Below are 22102 nucleotides of genomic sequence, written 5' to 3' on the forward strand. Positions count from 1 at the left end.
CTATCTCTAAGGGAGCGCCCAGCCACCCTGCGGAGGAAACTCATTTCGAGCGCTTGTATCCGCGATCTCGTCCTTTCGGTCACTACCCAGAGCTCATGACCATAGGTGAGAGTAGGAACGAAGACTGACCGGTAAATCGAGAGCTTCGCCTTTCGACTCAGCTCCCTCTTCACCACAACGGTCCGATACAGCGACCGCATCACTGCCGAAGCTGCACCGATCCGCCTGTCAATCTCCCGTTCCGTCCTTCCCTCACTCGTGAACAAGACCCCGAGATACTTGAACTCCTCCACTTGAGGCAAAGACTCCCCACCCACCCGGAGAGGGCAAGCCACCTTTTTCCGGTCGAAATATGTTATTTGAAATATGTTATATGTTCAGTTAATTCCTCATAGAAGTAAAATACTCCCTCTTTAAACAAATGTTAGAAAGACAAATTTAACAACATACTGTGGAACATTACAGCCAAAGCAATAGCATATCCACAGACAAGCAGGTAGAGGACACCGTACCAGAAAATCAACATGCACCTTTATAATATATAGCTGAATACGTACCTGTATAGCACTGCATTAATCCGACTCTCTCTCCTCTCTTACCTCTGCTGCTGTCTCCTCTTGATCTTGATGGCTGCTCCTCTCCTGTGTCTTGTATAACGCGGTGTTAGTGGCAGTGGCGCTGACACAGGCAGAACACAAGGACTATCCGTGTCTAAAACTGTCCTCGGACTCCCGCTGAGCTTCACAAGTGAGAGGACAGGACAAGGCCACGACACCCAGCAGCGGGAACTAAACTAACGAACCAAATCTTCTGTCTTTTCCTTCACCTCTTCACATGAAACTGGGCACACTAAAAAGACTCACAAAGCAGTACTCAAAAAAGCACTTTCTCAGATCTGGATGGAATTAATTACGATGAAGGCGGCCGTGTGTTTTATCCAAATGTAACTGAGCTTTTTAAAAATGGGATATTACACTCCTTTGGGGTATTCATTGCTAATGTATTTAATATATTTATAGCACCATAGTACGTTTTATTGGGTTGAAAATGCCATACGCTGAAAATAACAAATTAAAAAGATGAATGACATTCTGTTTTGTTTTAGGTGCTCTGTTTCTCTGTGGGCTGTGGGAGGACTGAGCAGGGACGGGCCATGAAGAGGGAGCATCAGGAAAGCTCACGGAAATAAAATAAGATCTGAAAGATGAACCAAAGTTGGCATTGTCCTGTTTTCTATGGCCTATCCTCATTTTTGTGCTCATTTAGGCTAAATCTTACAAACTTTTAGCTGCTTTGAGGATTTAAGAATTGAAAAAAAGTTAATTGTTGTGAAAATACAGAAGAATCCCTACCAAATTCGACCTTTGTGAAAGCTGTCGATGACGTCAAAAACCAGGAAGACGTTTGGAAAGATGCGATTACAACTCCCCAGGCCTGGTTTTCTTCATTTAAATGTCATTGTAGGGTTCTGTTACGTTCAACTAATTAACACTTACAACCATACCTCAGTTTTCATAATTTCCCCACTGACGCACAACTCCGAGCACATGGGGTACACGTGATTAGAAGAGATAAGGGCACCAAATTCAATATTATTCCAAACATTTTTACCGCTGATCACATTTACTTCGATAGGTTTTATCACACTCAGTTTTAATAGATCCATGTTAGGTGAGCCCAATGTTGGTAACTACACCGAAAGTTGTAATCGCATGTTTCCAGACGTCTTCCTATTTTGTGAGGTAAGCGTGAATAGAGCCGATTTGTGGCCATACCAGCAAAATGGAGCTGAGCCTGGTTAGGATTTGGATGGGATTGAACGCTGCAGAGAATATCCTGGTTATCTACTTGTGGGTGAAACCTTAGACAAGAGGCGTGGTGTTATACCAAACTGAAAGGAGGGTTTGAATAGCCCTCATGAGTGACCACAAGATCACTCCAACATGCACAAATGATTCAGAAAACCTCTTCAGGCATGGTTTTGATGAGGGAACAACATTATAAAATTGCAGACACCTCTTTCTTGTAGAATAACATATGTGTGAAATACATCAAAGCTGATTGGTATTAAATTAAATCTCAGGTGCTGTCGGTGCATTAAAATGTAAAGCACTTTGCGTTAAGCTTAAAACATTGGTAGTATAATTGAACAATGGAGGTAATTTGAGCACCAACATGACCAATACTCAGTCTCAAAAAGCACAAGTTGAACTATAGGTCAGTTTAAACCTGTATTTACATGAGGTATAATCACAATTTTATTTTAACTGATGAAGACCAAGGGTAGAAGTTGAAAATGAGTAGTCTAATCTGTCCGATGTACTGTTAACTCCCTAAAATGTAGAAACCAGTTATAAAACCCATGTTATAATTGTCCAGATTTAGTTCATTTTCCTCCATACGCTGTCCTTGTCACAGTCTGTGCAGTACAAGGCCACACTGCAGAGTTATTGCACCCATCCCGCTCGGCTCCACCTGCTCCTCTGGCAGAACTATAGCCTCCCCTCCGCCGTACATCAACCCCCTTGCCCCTAATGAGGCCTTAAACTGTGAGCGATTCAGATGTAACCTTAAAAGTTTTTGTGCTAATAGCTAAATAGAGCAGTTAGCCCGGAGAGAGAACCATAAAACACTGATTTTATTACACTAACATGTCATAAAGGTAATTGTCTTTCACACGAAGACACTTGGCTTCTTAAATACTGCTCTGAAAGTCCTCCCTGAACCTTGGGTATCACCAGTAAATCCTGATAATAATGGTGAATATATATGAAGGTGTTCCAGTGGGGTAAAAATATGGACATTGATCAGAAAAAAAAGTTTGCCTAGAACATTTTCCAAGGACCAGCTGGAGAAGTGGAGTCTCTAATTGTAATTTATTGACCAAAATTGTGTTTTTTTCCCCCACAACACCTTTATTTGCAACCATTTGGCGTTCTTTAGAAGTGGACCCAATAACCAAAGGCCTGAGACTGCAGTTTCAGCACATTTTCTGCATTTAAAATGGCAATGATTTCAATAAATATTTTATTGTTTAGAGAGGATGTCTTCACTGGTTTATAACATCTGTTGGTAGCATTTCATCGAGTTGTTTTTATGTATTCCCCTGTCACCTCTTTAACTGGAATTATTTGTGATATAAACATAACTGCTATATTCTGGCTAATGAGGCATGAGGCATGAGCTTTTTGTAACTCTTAATATATCTAAATATATCTTAGCTTGAAAAAGATCATTTTTGACTGAAGGGGGTTCATGCGACAGGGCCCGGCTGCTGGTTGGTCGACCAATCACAGAGCAGCACTGAGGTTTATGTGGAAGCTAAAGGTGAAGCGCCCAAACAAACTAAAACAAACATGGTGTACAACAAATGTACTTCAGCCTATTTTATAGAGTATTTTGTTTTTGAAAATCATGTACAAGGTAAACAGTGCATTTGTTGATGGCAAAGATATCTGTGCTTTTCTGTCTGGATGTAACAAAAGTTAGATTTTTCAGCTTGTTCCTCTGTTGTTACACTTTGACCAATCAGCTTTGAGTATTGAGCTATGAGTCCCTTTCAGCAAGAGCCATTTGTGTAGAACTCAATACAGAGTGCTGCATGTACCAGTGTGGTGTGAGCCAGGTTCCCTTTGATAAGATTTTAGATTGAGTTATGAACATCCCATCTGCAGCTGATAACACACACTCAATAGCTTAAAAGTACTTAGTGTTAAATCAATCACTCATTATGTGCTAATATAATTCCTCCAATGTCAAAGCATGAGGCTGTGTAATGTACCTTATCTGTTGTCACATCCCACACTGCATGTTCTGCTCGGCTCAAAGGTGTAGTAATATCAGTCTCCATCATTTGAAACAAGTCCAACTTGGGAAAATTGGCTGCAGCCGCCACAACATCTGGCATTTCTCCCTCACTCCTCACAAACATGGCCATACTCCAATCCAATATAAAATTCAGAGATGAGCTGCAATTTGAATCCAATCCTGTTACTGTCAAAGAATAAATAATCTGACCAGACCTCCATGATCCTTGTTTAATAGTGAACTGCCGTGTCTTCGAATTTCAGAAGGAGTTAAGAGGCTAATAAATCTCTTTGGGTCATTCACTGTTTTTGAAAGAAATAACCCAGCAAATCATATTTTAGCAGGTTTTTAAATCTGTGCTCACAAATATCGCCTTTTTCCATTAAATATTACTACATGTTTTTAACTTTACTATATAGAAACCTAGACAGGGTGGCGACACCTAGTACCTCCGCTTGATTTCATTTCTCTCCAGCGTTGAGGTGAGGGATCGGAATACAGTACACCGTTTGCAAGAAACCCGGAAGTTGTAGACCACGCACCGGCCAATCAGCGAAGAGCTGTGAAGCCATGACATGAATCTCAAGCCCCTGTCTAGGTCCCTTTTGTGGTACAGCACAACAGTAAACAAAGCGGTCGAGATGGATGTAGACAAAGTCATACATTCTGTGTTGGCAATGATTCCTGAGATCGAAGATTTAAAGCTGGAACAAAGAGAATGTTTAGTGAATTTTATCAAGGGGAAAGACGTTATCGCCCTTCTTCCTACCGGATTTGGTGCATTTTGTCACGACCAAATAGCAGCGATTGGTTAAATAAAAAAGTACCCAACTACCATTGAACGAACAAATCCTAATGCTGTGAGGTCAGACGGTTTCCACGAAGTGAAACCAGTTGATGAATCAGGTTAATAGAAACCCCCCCCCCCTTGTTCATTCTGCCTATTTCAGTTCTTACTTGTTTAGGCATGAGGGCTGCTTGAGATGGCAAAAATTATAATCACAATTACTTGCTCATAATTGAATTCATGGTTATTTGAAACGTTTAAATGTGTAGCAGACACTGAGGCGAGGGGGGTTAAATGTCTTGCTCAAGGATTCAATAACAATAATCATCTGTGGGAAGTGGAATCGTTGTGGGCCAATGGATCTGACTGCTCAACCAACCTGTAGAGAAAGTGTATTACTGATATAAAAACATATTTTAGAAGTAATGTCTGATGACTCTTTTGCTTTTACTACGTCTATGTAGATTAAAAAGTACCTGGGCTCAAAGTTTTGCAGGTAGAACGAGCACAAATATTCCAAACAGAACGGGATTCATTATATTTCTGATTACAACATTTTGTATTTGAATAGAGCAATAATTGAAATCATGACTTTAAATGTGATTAATTGCACAGCCATAGATTTTAATCATAAACCAGGACAAATATACCTACCTCAGTTCAACAATACAGACTCTTAACTCATTTTCAAACCTGCAGATCCAAAAGGCCCTCTCTTTCATGGACGTTTAATAAGAGCCACTTACACTCGGAGTGAACACAATTAGGTGCTCGGTGACAACCTCTGGAGGCGAATTAATCTCTCAAATAAAATTGGTGGCGGCGCTCAATATGTCACCCAGTGGGAGAGCCTTCATTCCTATTCATCCTGTGCTCGAGAGTTAAAGCTCATTTCCTGAACTGGTGGCTCCTCGCAGTGGGATACCAGATTTTAATCCTGGAAAATCCACTCCATACTCCTATCAAATTCACAGATTTCATTTGAAAATATTGTGGATTTTCATGTGGTCCAAGATTTGGTGTTACACGATATGTTCTTTTCCTGTTTTCTGGTTTAAAATGAACCAAGTAACTTTTCTGGTGGGGCTTTGTCACTGGTTAGTTGCCATGAAATGTTCTTGCTTTGCCTGGAATGTTCCACAGTACAGCATTAAACTTATTTTTATTACTCCAAAATGCATTTTTACAGAGTGGGCTTGCTTCTCCACAGATCTGACCTCTAACCTGACCGGCCCATGGACTTAGGTTAGAGGTTTAAGGCCATAGTTTGATACATGCAGGCAAAGCAGTAACATCTCCATGGAAACAAGGAAGCAGACCCCCAATCAGAAAAGTTACACAGTGAACCTTTAAATTAAACAATAGAAAAATAAAACTGGCACATGTTCCAGCTGTCACAATAAGTCACAATAAGAAGAAATAACTGTAACACTTGTTTGTTGACATATATTTGTTCAGGTGATCCAAAAAAAAAGAAAAAAGAGAAAAGCTGTAAAATGACATTGCACTGGGTCGGTAGTGATAGTTCACCCTTAAATCTCTCCTTAAGAAAATGTACCACATGGAGACAAGAACAGATTTTCCCATTTGGTGGAAGTGTATTGCATTACGTGTGTGTAAACATATTGAAAAGTCTCTCTCCAGGTGCTTCAGAACTGCAATAACACTGTAATATTATGTCTATTCATTTGGACAGATAGGGCCCCAAAGCCATAGAAAACAAGCCATACATCATTTAGTTTGGAGTTTTCATGAAAATATCCGTTTTATACAAAAATTAAATACACTTACAGTATGTTACAACTATTTTTCTTCCATTCAGGTGTGCGTAGCCATGACGACGAAGCCTCTGGGAAAGAAAGAAACTTAAATGTGTCTCAAATCACAAATAGATTTCCTTATACTTACTACATTTTTTACATTCTTGTTCGCACCTTCAAACACAGTATTTAACAGTGATTATCCAAGCTAGTGAGCCAAAGCAAGTATAACATTTATGATGCCATGTCCCCAGATGTTACATTCCTCTAGTATTTATATTATCTAAAAATACAATTACCATAAATATTTTTCAATTAATAATGATAATACTTCAATATCAATATTTACCAGCACAGTGTATTATGGCAGTTTTTATGTAGACACACTAACTCTAGTGTAAAAGCTTTGTGACAGATCAGTGTTAATTTCGTGACACTCAACATCAGTGTAGAATTTTTCAACACTATGGAGTGTTGTTTTTAATGCTGTGGGTGTTAAAAGTAACTCCAGATCAATGTAAAATACTTCCAAGTGTCAATCTGACACTAAAAAGAGTGGTCAAAAATAGACACTTTTAAAGTGTTGAAATTAACACTCACAGAGTTAATTTAACACTGGCAAATTTGCTGTTTGTATTTAAATATTAAATCAATATACAAGTATATATCTCTGTCTTTTATACTTTAATTGCACAAACATTACCCATACATTATATTTAAAACTGTATGCATCATTATTACTCCCATTTAAATCTGAATAAAATAAAATATATAGTGTAGTTGACAAAAATATATGAAAAACTATGAATGAATAGGCCTTTTCCTTTCAAATCAACATTACTAAATACTACATTCACTGGCATACAGACTTTAAACTCTCATTGTAAATTATCATATCAAATTTCACAGTTTTAAACAGACACATTTTCACAGACATGTTTTATTTCCAGATATTTTGAAATTGCAGCCAAAAGGAAACCTGGATACCCCCCAACAGTCTTCGCTAGTCCACTGCATTTTTCAAACACCATTTTTCAAGCGTTCTAACCAGAGAGGAATGTGATTTGAGACACACTTTTAGCTCAGGGCTTGGCAATAATGCAGCATTTGGCAAAAAAACAACAGAAATTCACCAGAGTCACCAAAGCACAGGAAGGAGTGAGGAGACAGAGAAAGGAGTGAGCAGAGGGAACAAGGAGACAAGAGAAGGAGGCAAGAGTGAGGCAAGATGTTGGACACATCCCAACTGTGAGATTAACAATTCCTCATTATACTTTTATAGAAGTCTTTTACTTTTTTACAGTTCAACCAATCCAAGAAGCAAACGACGGTCATGTGACTCCACCAATCCATATATGGTCACTCATTGTCCATTTCCTGGCGGTGAACAGTACAAAAGAGTTACTCATATGGTTCTCTATAATGTCTTTAAGGTATTTTGGACAGGTCCAGTCTTAAAACGTGTAGATTTTGGTTACGAGACAGTCTTCCTGGTCTCTCAGCAAAGGACAGCGATCGTTAGCAGTAGTGCTAGGAGGGCAGAAGCCAGCTGCGATGCATGATGGGAAAAAGCCTGTCCGGAGAGCTGGTCGTCACACTCCCCCGGGCCTTGGCATCGGGCGCGCTCACACAAGATGCCCGTGAAGCCTGGCGAGCAGAGGCAGCGCTGGTGATGCTGACACGTGCCGCCATTTTGACAGCGGAGCATGGCGTTGTCACAAACTCGAGCTGTGAAGAAAGAAAGAAAGAAAGAAGGAGAAGAGGAGAGATAGAGGGGGAAAAGACAGGAAAAAGCTGGTTAGAATAGCCAAGCATACTAAATGTGAGGGATAGCTTTGAACACTAGAGTGGACAGCTGTGGTAACATCCAGTAAGTCATATTGAACGGTGAACACAATAGGCCTCTATAAGTATATTAATCGGTCGATGGTGTCTCAGTCTACCATAATTAGGGTTATTATCAGTATTTTATTTAGATTATAAGGATTTATATGGGACAACTGCACAAAGGAGAGGCTAGTGAACGAGCTGAAGATATAGTATTTTCTGCTATTTATATGTAAAAAAGGCTCTGATTCAGACTGCAGGGCTTAATGCTAAATTCTGATGTTTTTGTGAAATCCAATGTTTTTGCGAGGTCGTTCACATATCCAATTAAATGCGACTTGTATGTGATCGCCAGTGTGAACATTAAACGCCCCAAAAGTGTCCCGCATGCGCATTGGAAGACATGACGACGTCACACACAGCGAGTGTGCTCAGTGTTTATGGAAATCGCCTAAACGCTGGGGTTGTCTCCCAAAATACGGTCCAGTTCTTCGTAAAATGGTCAGGTTACATGTCCACTGCTGCTTTGTTTGTTTGAATCTTTAGCCTTTTTGTATTTGGCTTGCAGGCTCTTTATTTTTTGTTGATATTGGAGCCATTTCGTGGACAGTCATTTCAAAAATCGCCCGGTTCCGATAAGACCTCTCCAATTTTGTCTGAATACAGCGATCCGGCCAAATATGAATGAATTCTCTAACCTCTCTTTCCCTCTATTGACTAGACTCTGAGCCTGACATGTAGGTGGGATGAATGTGACCTGACCATTCAGACTGAAGTCGCATGTCAAAAGATCGGTTATGTATCGGTTTTAGGAGCACATATCCAAGTGTCCGGGGTCATATTTGAAAATCTGTATCATTAAGACTGCCATTAAAAAATTAGATACAGGTTGCATAGGGGTGAAAAAATTGGATTTGGGTCACTTCAGGCTGCAGTCTGAACGTAGCCATAGAGATACGTAATAGTTTTGAGGGCTTTTTTTTTTTACCCCTTTTGAGTAGTACTTGACTGGCAGAATACGACTTCAGTCAACCAAGAATTTCTTCAGTCGACAACAGCCCTAAGACACACTTGGTGGCGCCACTGCCTTTTCCAATATGTTTTTGCATTTTATTGATTTGACCTATTTATGATTTAATGTCTGTTCAAATCGGAGAGAATCTATATCGTTATCATCAGTTAATTACTGTACAAATGATTCATATTTTATTGCCAATTGATTTGTCTACTACGTCTGGTATTGATGTGCAATCTTAAACAGCATAAACATGTGTGATATTTATGGCTGATAATAAAGACATGTATTTGAGTGAATATATGCTGAAATATAAATTCTCCCATATTAAATGGCCTGTATTGCATTATAATATGTTATAATGTTGTTTCCTCATCACATACATACTTGGAGTTCTGTTTAGTTTTAATCGAGTTCTGTTTAGTTTTAACACACAAATTCTGCATATTTAGGCTGTGTTCAAACAAAACACTGGTCCAAACATAAGTGCTCCACTGTCTTTTTACTTCATACACATTCACTACAATCACTTGGATAATTTCAGCCCTGGAATTGCCCATCTCGAGGTGTAAGGTGGAACAGAGTATTTTGATCTTTGGAGATGTAGACAGACTTGTTAAGAGCTACTTTTTACCTTTAGTTCAGTAGAGATTGACAATTCCAGAGCTGAAATTATCCAAATAATTCTAGTGAAGGTGTATGGAGTTTTAAAACACTGGAGCACTTTCTGTATTATCACAAGTTGGAAGAGAGTGTTTCTGGTTTTCAAGCCTAATATTCTGTTTTTACTGAGGAAACATTATAAAATAGATCAGAAAATAGCAAGATATGTGCCCTTTAACCGATATAAAACTATGATAATCCTGTCAAAGGCTTACAACCTCACATTTGGACAGTGGTTGCTCCCGTAGTCCACTCTAGCGCTCAATACTATCACTATTGCGTAAACAGCAGGTTGAGAGGCCACAAGCTGCCCACTCTGCTCCTGTCTCTGTGCATGTGTCCTTACAGCGGACACCTCCGACAGGGACAGACAAGGACTCCTCACACCAACGGCATTAAGATAAACAACACTGATGGACTCATGCATAATTTTAGCACCACCAAAGGCTAAGAAAGCTAAAAAAGTTACAACTAAACAGAGAAACAAGCAAGTCATAGTGGAGAAAGAGAGTGGAGATGAGTGATTTGTCATGCAGCAGGATTGGCTATAATTTAGGGATCTGTTTTTAAATGAAGATATGCTAAATGGAGCCTTATTTGGTTTATAATTTGATGAAGTCATACTCCCAGAGGATAACATTGTACTTTGTCATGAAATATCGAACAGATGAACTCAAAAATGTTGACCCTGATCATTGTTATTAGTGACTTGACCATAGTATTACTGTATAACAACAAAAATGTGCAATTTAAAGTTCCTGTGTTACTTTATTTTCTTGTCTATATGATAATGTGATAATTCTCATCATAAACATACCTGGAGTCGTGTTTTTTTTCATTCGCACATGTTTAACACACAAACCCAGCATATTTAGGCTGAAAAAACACTCTGTTCGACTTTGTAATGTCATATGGCAAAAGAGGAAGCGCGCCACTGTGTTTTTAAACTTCATACACCTTTGCTAGAATCATTTGGATTTCAGACCTGGAATTTCCAATCTCTACTGCTCTAAAGGTAAAAGAAAGCTGTTAACTTGGAAATTACCGCTTTGTGATATCACGAGGTGCAACAGAGCATTTTGAGCTTTTGAGATGTAGACAAACTAATAATGCAGGATTACTCAAACATGTGTCAATGAAATAAAAAAAAAACTAACTCTGAGTATGTTTTTGATGAGGAAACTTAGAGCTCACAAGAGTAAATTTTGGTAATATAGGGCCTCCACCTGAACCAGGACTAAACCAAGATTGAACGAGAACTAAACCATGATTGAACCAGGCGTAAACCAGGATTGAACCAGGACAAAATCAGGACTAAAACAGGAGTAAACCAGGACTGAACCAGGACTAAACCAGGATTTGAACCAGGATTAACCAGGACTAAACCAGGACTAAACCAGGACTAAACCAGGACTAAACCAGGACTAAACCAGGACTGAACCAGGACTAAACCAGGAGTAAACCAGGACTAAACCAGAATTTGAAAAAGGACTAAACCAGGATTTGAACCAGGATTAACCAGGACTGAACCAGAACTAAACCAGAATTGAATCAGGACTGAATCAGGACTAAACCAGGACTAATCTTGGTCTTGAGAGAGAGCGAGAGAACCCACAGCCTGCAGAGTAGGATGGTTGCAAAGCACGAATGGTCATCATCTGAAATTAGCTCTGTGGGGCGCAGAAACAATTTCGTGGACCTTTGCACCTTCCTTTTGCCGAACGGTCTACGTGGGCGCACCTCCCGACCAAACCTGACACTCAGTCCTGGTTCAGTTCTGGTTTAGTTCTGGTTTTAGACCTGTTTTAGACCTGGTTCAATCCTTCAATCCCCTCATGTGGCAGGTCACTATAGTCACCATTGCCAGTAGCTCTGCTTTGACATTTATATTTGTTATTTTTTTATGTTTCACATCGGGAGAAGTGGGTGGACGGCGTACCCCCGCGTACCACGTCCACTACACCCCTGCTCTTCTGCACTCACGGTACTCTTCACAACAATCACAAAGCTCAAGGGTACAAGCACTGCATTGAATTGTTTTTCTCAAGTTCAGGTTTTAATGACTTAATGAACATTGGATTATCTTGTACAATAGGTCAAGGCAGAATCAATGCAAAATCCAACTACTTTTATGGAAATTAAACGTGGAATAAAAACATATTTCAACTTCAGTGTTGTTCAAATGTCAAAATTTGCTCACAGGTCATAATATACATTCATTATTGTATTAAACTTAACTCTGTAACTCTGCCTTCTGCATCTTGCTCCCCCTGTTGCCTACAAAGCCCCATTGCAACTTCCTAAGCTTTTTGTTTCGCAGACAAAAACTCCGAACTCAATTACTCCAGAAAGCCGCTTCGTGGGCAGAGGTGAATCCAGGAAGAGGGAATATTTGCCCAGAGATTTTCAGCATAATTGGAAATCTGGGCCTGCATAAATAGTCATCATAGTAACGCACTTAAACTCCACAAACACTGACTGCTGCTGCCAAAAGTGATCAGAATGCATTGTTCTGACTTATTCTCAGCATTTTAAAGTTTTCAACAACTAATGCAACTTATATGGTTTATAGATGACTACTGTTTAACTAGCACTCATGGTAACTCAGCAATTAAGCAATGATTCACCACTTTGTTTCTTTTGGACCAGAACCCAGGCAGTCTTGGCAAAGTCTGTGCAAAGTCTACAAACCATCGCAATTTGTCACATTAAAATCTTGCAGGCGTTCCAATTTTAACAGTTTATTACCAACATTCACTCAATTATTTCGTAAAGGTCCTATGTTACGCCAAACTGACTCTACAATTGTGAGGTTTAAGTCATGTTATAATGCAAAAACATACCTGGAGTTGTGTTTTGTTTCATTCACACATGTTTAATAGGCCGGGAACCAGGGCCAGGTACAGTTTTTCACTATTATTTCCTGTTTTCTTATATCTTGGGCCATCACAAGTTGATAGGGACAACCCCAGTATAGCAGTGCATAAGTCAGTCTCATGAAATGGTAATGCCTGAAAGTTCTGTTTTCTGCCGATCTGAGGTACAGTGAAAAACATTGGTCATACCAGCTGTTATTCTCTTGCCAGGCCTGCTCCACCTAGTGCCTCGACTCAATTTAATTTCTCTCCAGCAACTAGGTCAGGAATCGGAATACACTATTTGCATGAACCGGGCACCAGCCAACCAGCGAGGAGCCATACATTCTGTGTTGGCAACGATTCCCGAGATCGAGGATTTAAAGCCAGAACAAAGAGGATGTTTGTTGAATTTTATCAAAGGGGAAAGACGTTATTGCCCTTCTTCCTAAGGGATTTGGGAAAAACTTAATGCAGGGTTTATAACTTTCATTTGATTGTATTCAGAGTCCAGTTACTTTCCTAAGTCCAAGGGAATAGGCGAGTTTCATTGTTGACAAAAGCACGCGTTGCATGCTGGGAATTATTGGTCAGCGGCAATAAACACTAATTCAACATAATGGATGGAGCGAGAAAGCACGTAAAGGGTATTGATCCCGGTTATTTATCCACTCTAATGGCAGAGGACCAAAGACGGTTTGACCAGAAATTGGTCATAAGCATCGATGGACGACAAATCACCCTTTTCAACCCCTACAAAAGGTGGACCAAACCAAATTTCTCGTCAGAATCGCCAACTACCTGGCTAAATATTCACTTCAGCAATATCCACAATGACTTGGTGGAAACTCCTGGGCCATTCACAGCAGAAATGTTGAAAGCCTCCAAGAGTCTCGATGTGTTGTTGAACTTGTTGGAGTCCACGGTTTGCTAGGATCTTCTACGTTTGCTCTGCGAATGTTTGAAAGCCGTTTAATTCACTGTTAGTGGTTCTTTTCACTCGGAATATGAAAAAGACATTTTCCTTCTTCCATGCTTCTATTTGTGCATCCGATAATGCAGCAGGAATTTACCATTATTTCCCAGCATGCAACACGGGCTTTTAATAACAATGACGTCAGCTGAAACTTGTCTATACATTATCTCATCTAATAAATAAATGCATAACAAGCAACAAATTGTTTTAAACGTGTGGCAATTCAATGGGAAATTATTTGGAATACAGAACTCTGGCCATTTAACAGAACACATTACAAAATATTGGTATTGGTGTTCGTACTACGGCACAAAATGCACTGTAGTATTCTTTTAAACAGAATATGTAAGATTTGAGTTATGGTTCCATGAAGAAAGTTGAGGGATTATTATGTAAAATATATAACTGAATCAGATCAATAATGTCCCATCATTTATTATTAAAGTAAAGCATCAAGCAGAACACATTTTATTAATGTGCCTTTAGCCTTTGTGAGGCCTTTGTGAGGTCTTTATCGAGTTTTGTATTTGAGCTCTGGACCTGTGAAAGCATGTGCTCTGTCTGATGCCTCTGCTCTGTTTTTAAATGGTTCTGAATGTTTCTCAGACTCTGTAGCTCCACCTGGCTCCTCTGCTCCTCCAGCATCTCCCTGGCCTCAGTTAACTCTCTCTCCAGGCGAGTGCTTTTTAGAGCCTTTAGGTGAAGCTCCTGTCTGAGATCCTCCAAGCTGTTTTCAGCTTGAATTCGTGAATCTTCAGCAGTCCTCTTCAGAGCTTCTTTCTCCTGCCTCGATGCCCTCATTTTCACATCCACTTCTCCAAAGACTTATTTAAATTCTTGGATGAGAGTTTGCATGTTGTCAATTCCTGCTGCAGTTGCTGGTTCCTCCAATGCTCCTCCCTCAGCTCATTCTGCAGAGCAGTGACCTCCTTGCTCAGCTCCTCCATGCTCATTATACATTAGACCTTTTCCTCCTCTGCAGACTTCCTCCGAAGTTCCATCTCCTCCTGCAGGTTATTCAGCTCTTCCTGAAGAACTCCTCTTTCTCTCCTCTGTCAGTTTGTTGTGCAGAGCTGTTGTCTCCTGCTCCTTTAGGTCCAAAGCTTTTCCTGAGACCTCCAGATTCTGTTTGGCCGTGGACACTTCGGTCTCCAGCCTGGTGGCGATGACTTTCAGTTGTCCATAGCTGGACTTCAGTGCATCGGTCACCATTTTGTACAACTCCTCCTTGCTCTCCAGCTTGTCCTGCAGGCTGAAGATCTTTGTGTTTTGCAGACAGAGGTAGGCATTGAGTTGTGTCTTCTCACTCTGGATCTATGCCTTTGCCAAGTCAAACATTCAGTAATCATTCAACATGATTTGATGATATGTTTAACTCTCAAGTATCCCGTCTCAATGAATACACTCGAACTTTTCAAGTTTTGAGTTAACTTGTAAATTTACACTCGAACACCCATCCAACTCTCTATATTGTCTGTAAATAAATTCCTATTCCTAATGTGGAACTTGGCTCCAAACACCACACTTACTGTAATGAATAAATGAGAAAACAACATTATAACAGATCATAAAATAGCGTAATATAGGTCCTTTAACTTGTCAGTTTTTCACTCACACATTTTTAGCAAACAAACAATTTTGTTTTAGATATGGTAATAATAATAATAGGTAACACTGAGCAATACAAAACATTGAGCAACAGCAATACATTGAGCAATACTCATGGATTTGAGTAATAAAAGTATAATTATTATGTTTTCATTATTTTATTTGTGATTATTTGACTTGCATATATAATGCACCTCCTGGCCAGGTTTGCCTTTTTTCTTAAAGGACTTCTTCAAAAAATACAGAAAAAGAAGCACATTCACCAAAAGCTTTATGTATTTTTGTTATCTTATACAACACACAATACAATATTAGGCTATACAGTACTACTACAGATAAAAATATAGGCCCTTTAATACTGCACGTAATATTAACAGTTACCACAGTCATAAAAGTACACAAACTTAAAATCCACTCTCTGTTTAAATGTAAATGATTCATGAGAGTTCCTTATCTTCAAGCACCAATCACATTTAAGGATTTTATTTAAAACCACTTGACACCAATTGACACCAGATGAACTTAAAAAGACATTACCCCAATCAAGGAAAACATTTCATTTGTTTTATGTTCAATCTAAAATGAACCACCCTCTTCTCTCTGTGTCTGAAGTCCACTCTGTAATAACACTACAGTCTGTTTGAATTACCCTTTAAACCTGAGGGCGCGCCAGCCTTGACCCAGTAACCTTTAATGCTGCGTTCAGACCGGGGGGCCTAAAAGCCCTAGATGCCTTTGCCTATTTGAATGCCTTTGCATTGGAGTTCAGACGCCCCAGACACGTGTCTTGGATGCCGTGGACAGGAGGGGGGGGAGAAAATACTTGACACACGTCCATTGTCCTGGAAACAAGTGCCTGGTCCTGGTCTTTTCTCAAAACGATGGCAAACCAGGCTGAGAGAGAGACTTTAGTGTTTTTATTACATAAAACCATCAGCGGAGGTGATCAGCTCAGCGGCTGCAGTGTGTATATATTTGTATACTCTGCTAATGACACTGGATCAGTCCTGGTCTAGTCCTGGTCCAGTCCTGGCTGTCAGCTTGGTGACTGCTGCATGTATATATTTATACTGCGCTAATGACATGCTGACACGGGTTTAGTCCTGGTCTAGTCCTGGTCTAATCCTGGTCTAGTCCTGGTTTAGTCCTAGTCCAGACCTGGTGTAGTTGGCGATCGGTTCGGTGATTGTGTATATATTTATACTCCACTAATGTTTGTGGCTCCCCTCCCCGGTTCTCGGGTCTTTCGGGTGGTTTCTGGTCTGGTCACCTTACACATAGCGTTCTGTTCCAGCCAAATGAAGCTCATTGAGGCTCGCAGTTGTAGGGCTGGATTTGGTTACAGATTTGGATTTCCGACCTCAAGTATTATAGCCAACCAAAAAGCCAATCCAGAGTGAGGTGAAGCCCCTTCCTGCCTGGTTTGCAAGCATTAGTGTGCGCAACCTCAGGAATGAAGGCGCCCGATTAGTCTTTTATTAAAATCCATGACTTGATTTAGTGAAATAAAACCACATCATTTAGAGCGGGTCAACACAGAAATTTTAAGACCAAAATGAGGAGTAGGTACAGAAAATGACAATTTTTTTTCAATACAAAGTGAACTGGTCAGTCTATGGCACTGACATGTTTTTCCATCCGTTTGCTCTCCCCTTAAGTTACTCCCCCTTCAGAGCACTATCACAACATAAGCAGTGTACATCCCACTAATGACACTACTGCACATCGCATCAGGTTTGTCACGTTGTAGGGTACAGTTTTGTATCATGCTTTTATATATTTATGGAAAAGAGAGGGAAAGATATTTTATTGATCCAGAGGGAATTGGCTTGAGTCTCCACAGATGTCATGCTTAAAGCCATACCGTGGATAGTGCACCATTAACTGAGTCTAACGCCATATGCATTTTAAGCACCATGACCAATCAAGACGTCCCATTTGTGGCTAATGGAGCAGAACACCTGTGCTCGGGTCCAGGGTGAGATTTCAATGGGGCTGTGGCTTCCTCTGTCCGGACTTTACATTAGTGCTTGTTTCCTTTTGGTCCAAGGATAATCCCCGGCCTTCAGGGCATGGCCAGGAACAAGGTCGGACTCAAACACTAAAAGCATTTAGCAATTAGCCGCTTACGCACAAGCTGAGGCCGTAGACGTGTCCTCTAGGGGGCAGCAAATTGTCTGTCTACAGTCATCAAAGAAGTACAATTTAGAAAACTTTTGACCGATAAGCAAACTTTAAAGTCCATTGAAGATGAAAAAGAAAAGCATAACTACATTGTCACATACAGTAAAAATGTGCTGCCATAAAAGTTACAATTCATAAAAAATAACAGTGATCTGATAAGCACCAAGGCACACCACATATCACTGGAGATTCATATTTAGCAGCTTTGCCCGCCCTGGCTCCATGTTCCCTTGTTGCATATGCCATTTGTTTAACCACTCAAATTCGCTTTTTATTCAGACAAAACGTTGTCTTCTTTGTAAGGTTCTCAAAAGTATCAAAAATCAGACACTAATCCATCCTAAAACTTGTAACTAAATACTCATTTGAGCAGGTATAGATACTAAAAAAAGTCTCAAAACAGAAATGGACCTTAGAATGACCTTGAGCTGTATCAGAACATGTATAAGAGCACACAGACCAGTATACGCCCATGAACTTCTATGGAAACTACCTAGACGACTGAGGGATTATATTGTAAACAGGCTTCCCACTGTCATGAAAATCCTGGAAAAGTCATGAAATTTGAAAATGTCATTTTTAAGGCTTGGAAAAGTAATGAAATTTTGTCAATCCAATGAAAGTTTTGGAAAAGTCTGGGATTTTAGTATCTCTTTCATGTAACTACAGCATTCTGTTAAATTGTCATTAGACTATTATGATTATTTCTGAATGTCTGTGCCTTTTGGTTAAAAGAGACGACAAAAAATGCATTGACAGTATTTTAAATAGGGGTGTCAAATTATCGCGTTAATTGCGATTAATTAATTACAGTCATATTTAGCGCGTTATATTTTTTAATCGCGTTAATCTCATTTTTAATCTCTAACTTTACTGTTTCTGTACGCGAGTTGCCTTATTATTAAAATCTGTTTTTATGTGTTGTTGGAACAATAACCCATCACTTCCGCAAACAATTGTGATTTTCTTTCTCGTTCTCGCCGCATCTGCGATAAACCTGCACACGTCTGATCTCTGAAAACATCACGACACAAACACAGAACAGACTCACCTTCACCTTCAACACTCTGTCAGAACACTCATATTCCACTGAGTCGTGTCCTTCAGTCCCACAGAAGCTGAACCGCATCAGCGACACAAGAACATTTTTTTTTTTTCTCGCTTAGTTTATGCAAATGAGCCATGTGGTTTTTAAGTTTCGTTTCTGTGAGACTTGCGCAAATCAGCATTAAACACATTATAATTTCAAACGAACTGATGTGACTCTAGAGTGTTCATGGTTTATATGTAATAATAATAATGTAATAATGAATTTAAATGAAAATACCTCAAGTTGAAGGCTTTTCTCAGCAATTTTTAGGTGAGATTAAAAAGAGATTAATTAGATTAATTAATTACAGATCATAATTAATTAATCTCTCAATTTTTTTAATCGCCTGACAGCACTAATTTTAAATGTTAAAAAACTATAATACCAAAACAAAAGGTCTGTGGAAACATTTCATATTTAGCCCTAAAATTAATAACCAGTTAATGTAAAAAACTGTGCGCTGTCCCTGTCTCGTTTAAATGAATGAATAAATAAATAAATAAATAAATAAATAAATAAATAAATAAAAGTATGCTAAATTTTACACATGTAGGGTGCCGTAAAGTCATGGAAAATTCACTTTAGGTCATGAAAAAGTTTAGAAAATTTGTCAGTGAAAAAGAGTGTGAATCCTGTGTAGAGATATAAAATCAGATGGTAATATAAAATAAAGTACTATGATATAATGTATAGTGATATAATAAAATTCTATTGTCTAAAGGAAGTGATTTTCTTTACTATCATCATGGCATCGGAACTGGTATTGAGTATTGAAATTGAAAGTTGGACATTTTAGTGAAATTTTACTACTACTTCATTATTTGAGAAATGTGCTTTCTATGCCAATATTTTTACTTCAGCAATTAACATGCTTATTTTTGTACTGATACTTTTAAAATGATAATCTAGCTCCAGGACTAGTTTGCATATGGATTAGTATCACATTTTCAATACTTCACAATACTGTCATGTTTGATCAGGACTTGCTCTGTCAGTCTGAGACCACAGTGCGTCTCTGGCTCTCTCCTGCTCACACCTCGACTCTGGTGTGACGTTTTAGCACCCGGGCTGTTATGACAAGTCTGTCCTGCTCCTCTCAGCTGCCTCTGACTACATATGACAAAAACATATGAGAATCTAGAGCAGCGATAGACTGGGACAAGAGAAGAAGAGGTGTCTGTAGCCACAAGAAGGTTGGACAGGAATGTTCCACAGTATGACATTAAATTGATCGAGTTTACATTTATTAAATCACATTTGCATTTATAGCTCAGAAATGCCAAGAAAAACAGGCATTCTGACTGTGAGCATTGTTTCCTCTCCACAGATCTCACTTGTAACTTGACCTGGTTTAATGCCATACTGTGAAACATTCCAGACAAAGCAATGACATCTCCATGGAGAAAAGGATTTGACAACTTTCTGGTCAAAACACTTAAATCTAAGTTTGTGTTGTCTTCAATGGCCTCTCCAATTTCAAGTAGTTGGTGACTTTACAAAAGACTGTCCTGATTACAAACACATGGCTGTAGGGAATTTGAAGTGTGGATACTTGATAAATAAAATAATCAGTTCCTTAAACCAACTGACCCCGGTGTGTCTATGTGGACATATTTTCTGTTATTTTCATTTGTTCCACAGCATGGCATTAGACATATGTCCATGGAGACAAGCAGGTAACACCATAATGACAAGTTCCAAGTCAGACTAGTAAGCAGAAGTGAATGCAAAATAGATATATAGCTGCAGGCACGAATAATAACATTCCCGTGGAGACAAGCAAGTGTTCCCACCAGAAAAGTTACACAGTGCACCTTTAAATCAAGCAGGTATATTGAACTCATTATAAGCTTGGATTTTTACTGTTTCTGACAGTTGCATCAAAAGGTTAGCCAGGCTGGCGCCACCTAGTGCCTCCACTCAATTTCATTTCTCTCCAGCGACTAGGTCAGGAATCAGAATACACTAAACGGTTTGCAAGAACCCCAGAAGTTGTAGATTGTGCACCGCCCAGTCAGAGAAGAGCTGTGAAGCCATGACGTCAAACTCAAGCGCCTGTCTGTGGCCCTTTTGTGGTACAACACAACAGTAAACAAAGTGGTTCAGATTCCCGAGATCAAGGATTTAAACCTGGAACAAAGAATTTTATCAAGGGGAAAGATGTTATTGTCCTTCTTCCTATGGGATTTGGCGCATTACATACACCAAATAGTCACGACTGCATAAATAAAAAAAGTACCCGTCTACCGTTGAGGGAACATATCCTAATGCTGCGAGGTCAGACGGTTTCCACAAAGTGAAACCGGCTGATGAATCAGGCTATCAAAAGGTTGAGATACAAAAAATTACTCTAAACTAGTGCTGTCACCATACTAAAATTTCAAACTAAATTTTGATACTAATAAATATACTCAATACTGATTCCAATTCACAATGATAAAAAAAACAACAAAAAAAACAAAAACTACAACATGAATTATTTAGACAATGGAATGACATTTGCAACATTAAAAACAGTCTTTCAGTGGTCCAGGTAGATTTCACAGTGATCCATGGGTGTATATTAGAGATGCGCGGATTGCGGTTACAACTGCGGTATCCGCGGTTAATCCGCGGGTCGGGCGGATGATGTGACGAAAAATTATATTTTAATTAAAATCGGGCGGGTGGCGGTTTAACTACTAAAAAAAAAAAGTTATTGTTAGTATTGTTACCTACATCTGAAAAGACGAGTGTCATTGTCTGTGCTTGTAGTATGAAGTGTACGTCATATCCTTAACTAGCCCATTTGACCTCGTTTTTATGTTCTGAAGTTTAAGGTTGTGTCGGGTTATTGATGCCTAAGGTTTACGAGGCACATTTTATATGCAGTTTATTTTATTATTTCAAATTTATTTCAGCTGTTTGCCAACACATAAGTGGCTATAGGGCCATATTTATTTAGTTATGCTTTTTTTTTTGTTTCGATATCAGATATATTTTTAAAACACGCAGACATTATAGCGTAGACTGCCACTCGGGGTATTTAAAACTTAAAGAAAGACCGATGGAGTGAGGCTATGACTTTTAAATAACATCGGGCAATGGCAGAATGTTCAGAATGTAACAACATCCAACACGAAGGCAAGAAGGTTCAAAAATAGCCTAGTCGGAAAACGTTGTCAATTAATTAGCTGCGCAAGAAAACCAGGTAAGTTTGGGGTTGTTGCGGACAATTAAGAACGCGAACATACACGCTGAGCGAATTTTGGAATGAATGAGCTATAGAGTTTGCATTTTTATCGAGGCTCCTTAGTTTGTTTGCTGTATGATTGTTCTAAAATCTAAAATCAATCGGCGGATGGCGGGCGGGTGTGTTTTGAAAACCTTCAGTGCAAAATGGACAACGGGCGGATGATGAGTTTTGTGTCGCGGTTGCGGATGAAAAAATAGCCCATCCACGCATCTCTAGTGTATATGTGTTGAGTCTATGTGGTATTATACTTGTTCAGATAGAGCTCAAGATCAAGCTGTTAGTATCGATACCTACC

General features: G+C 39.3%; 1 protein-coding gene across 1 annotated transcript in view; it reads right to left on the reverse strand.

The window, feature by feature from the left end:
- Positions 1–7852: 7852 nt before the first annotated feature.
- The window catches only part of LOC110164125 (netrin-G1-like), a 131094-nt gene continuing 116844 nt past the window's right edge, over positions 7853–22102 (reverse strand). The window contains exon 6 of the mRNA XM_020929148.2: positions 7853–8082. Coding sequence (XP_020784807.1) covers positions 7853–8082 — 230 coding nt within the window. The remainder of the gene's footprint in view (positions 8083–22102) is intronic.

The sequence above is a fragment of the Boleophthalmus pectinirostris genome, unplaced genomic scaffold (genome assembly GCF_026225935.1).
Source record: "Boleophthalmus pectinirostris isolate CB_2022bp ecotype Guang Dong unplaced genomic scaffold, ASM2622593v1 HiC_scaffold_16, whole genome shotgun sequence".
In the NCBI taxonomy this organism is placed as follows: domain Eukaryota; kingdom Metazoa; phylum Chordata; class Actinopteri; order Gobiiformes; family Gobiidae; genus Boleophthalmus; species Boleophthalmus pectinirostris.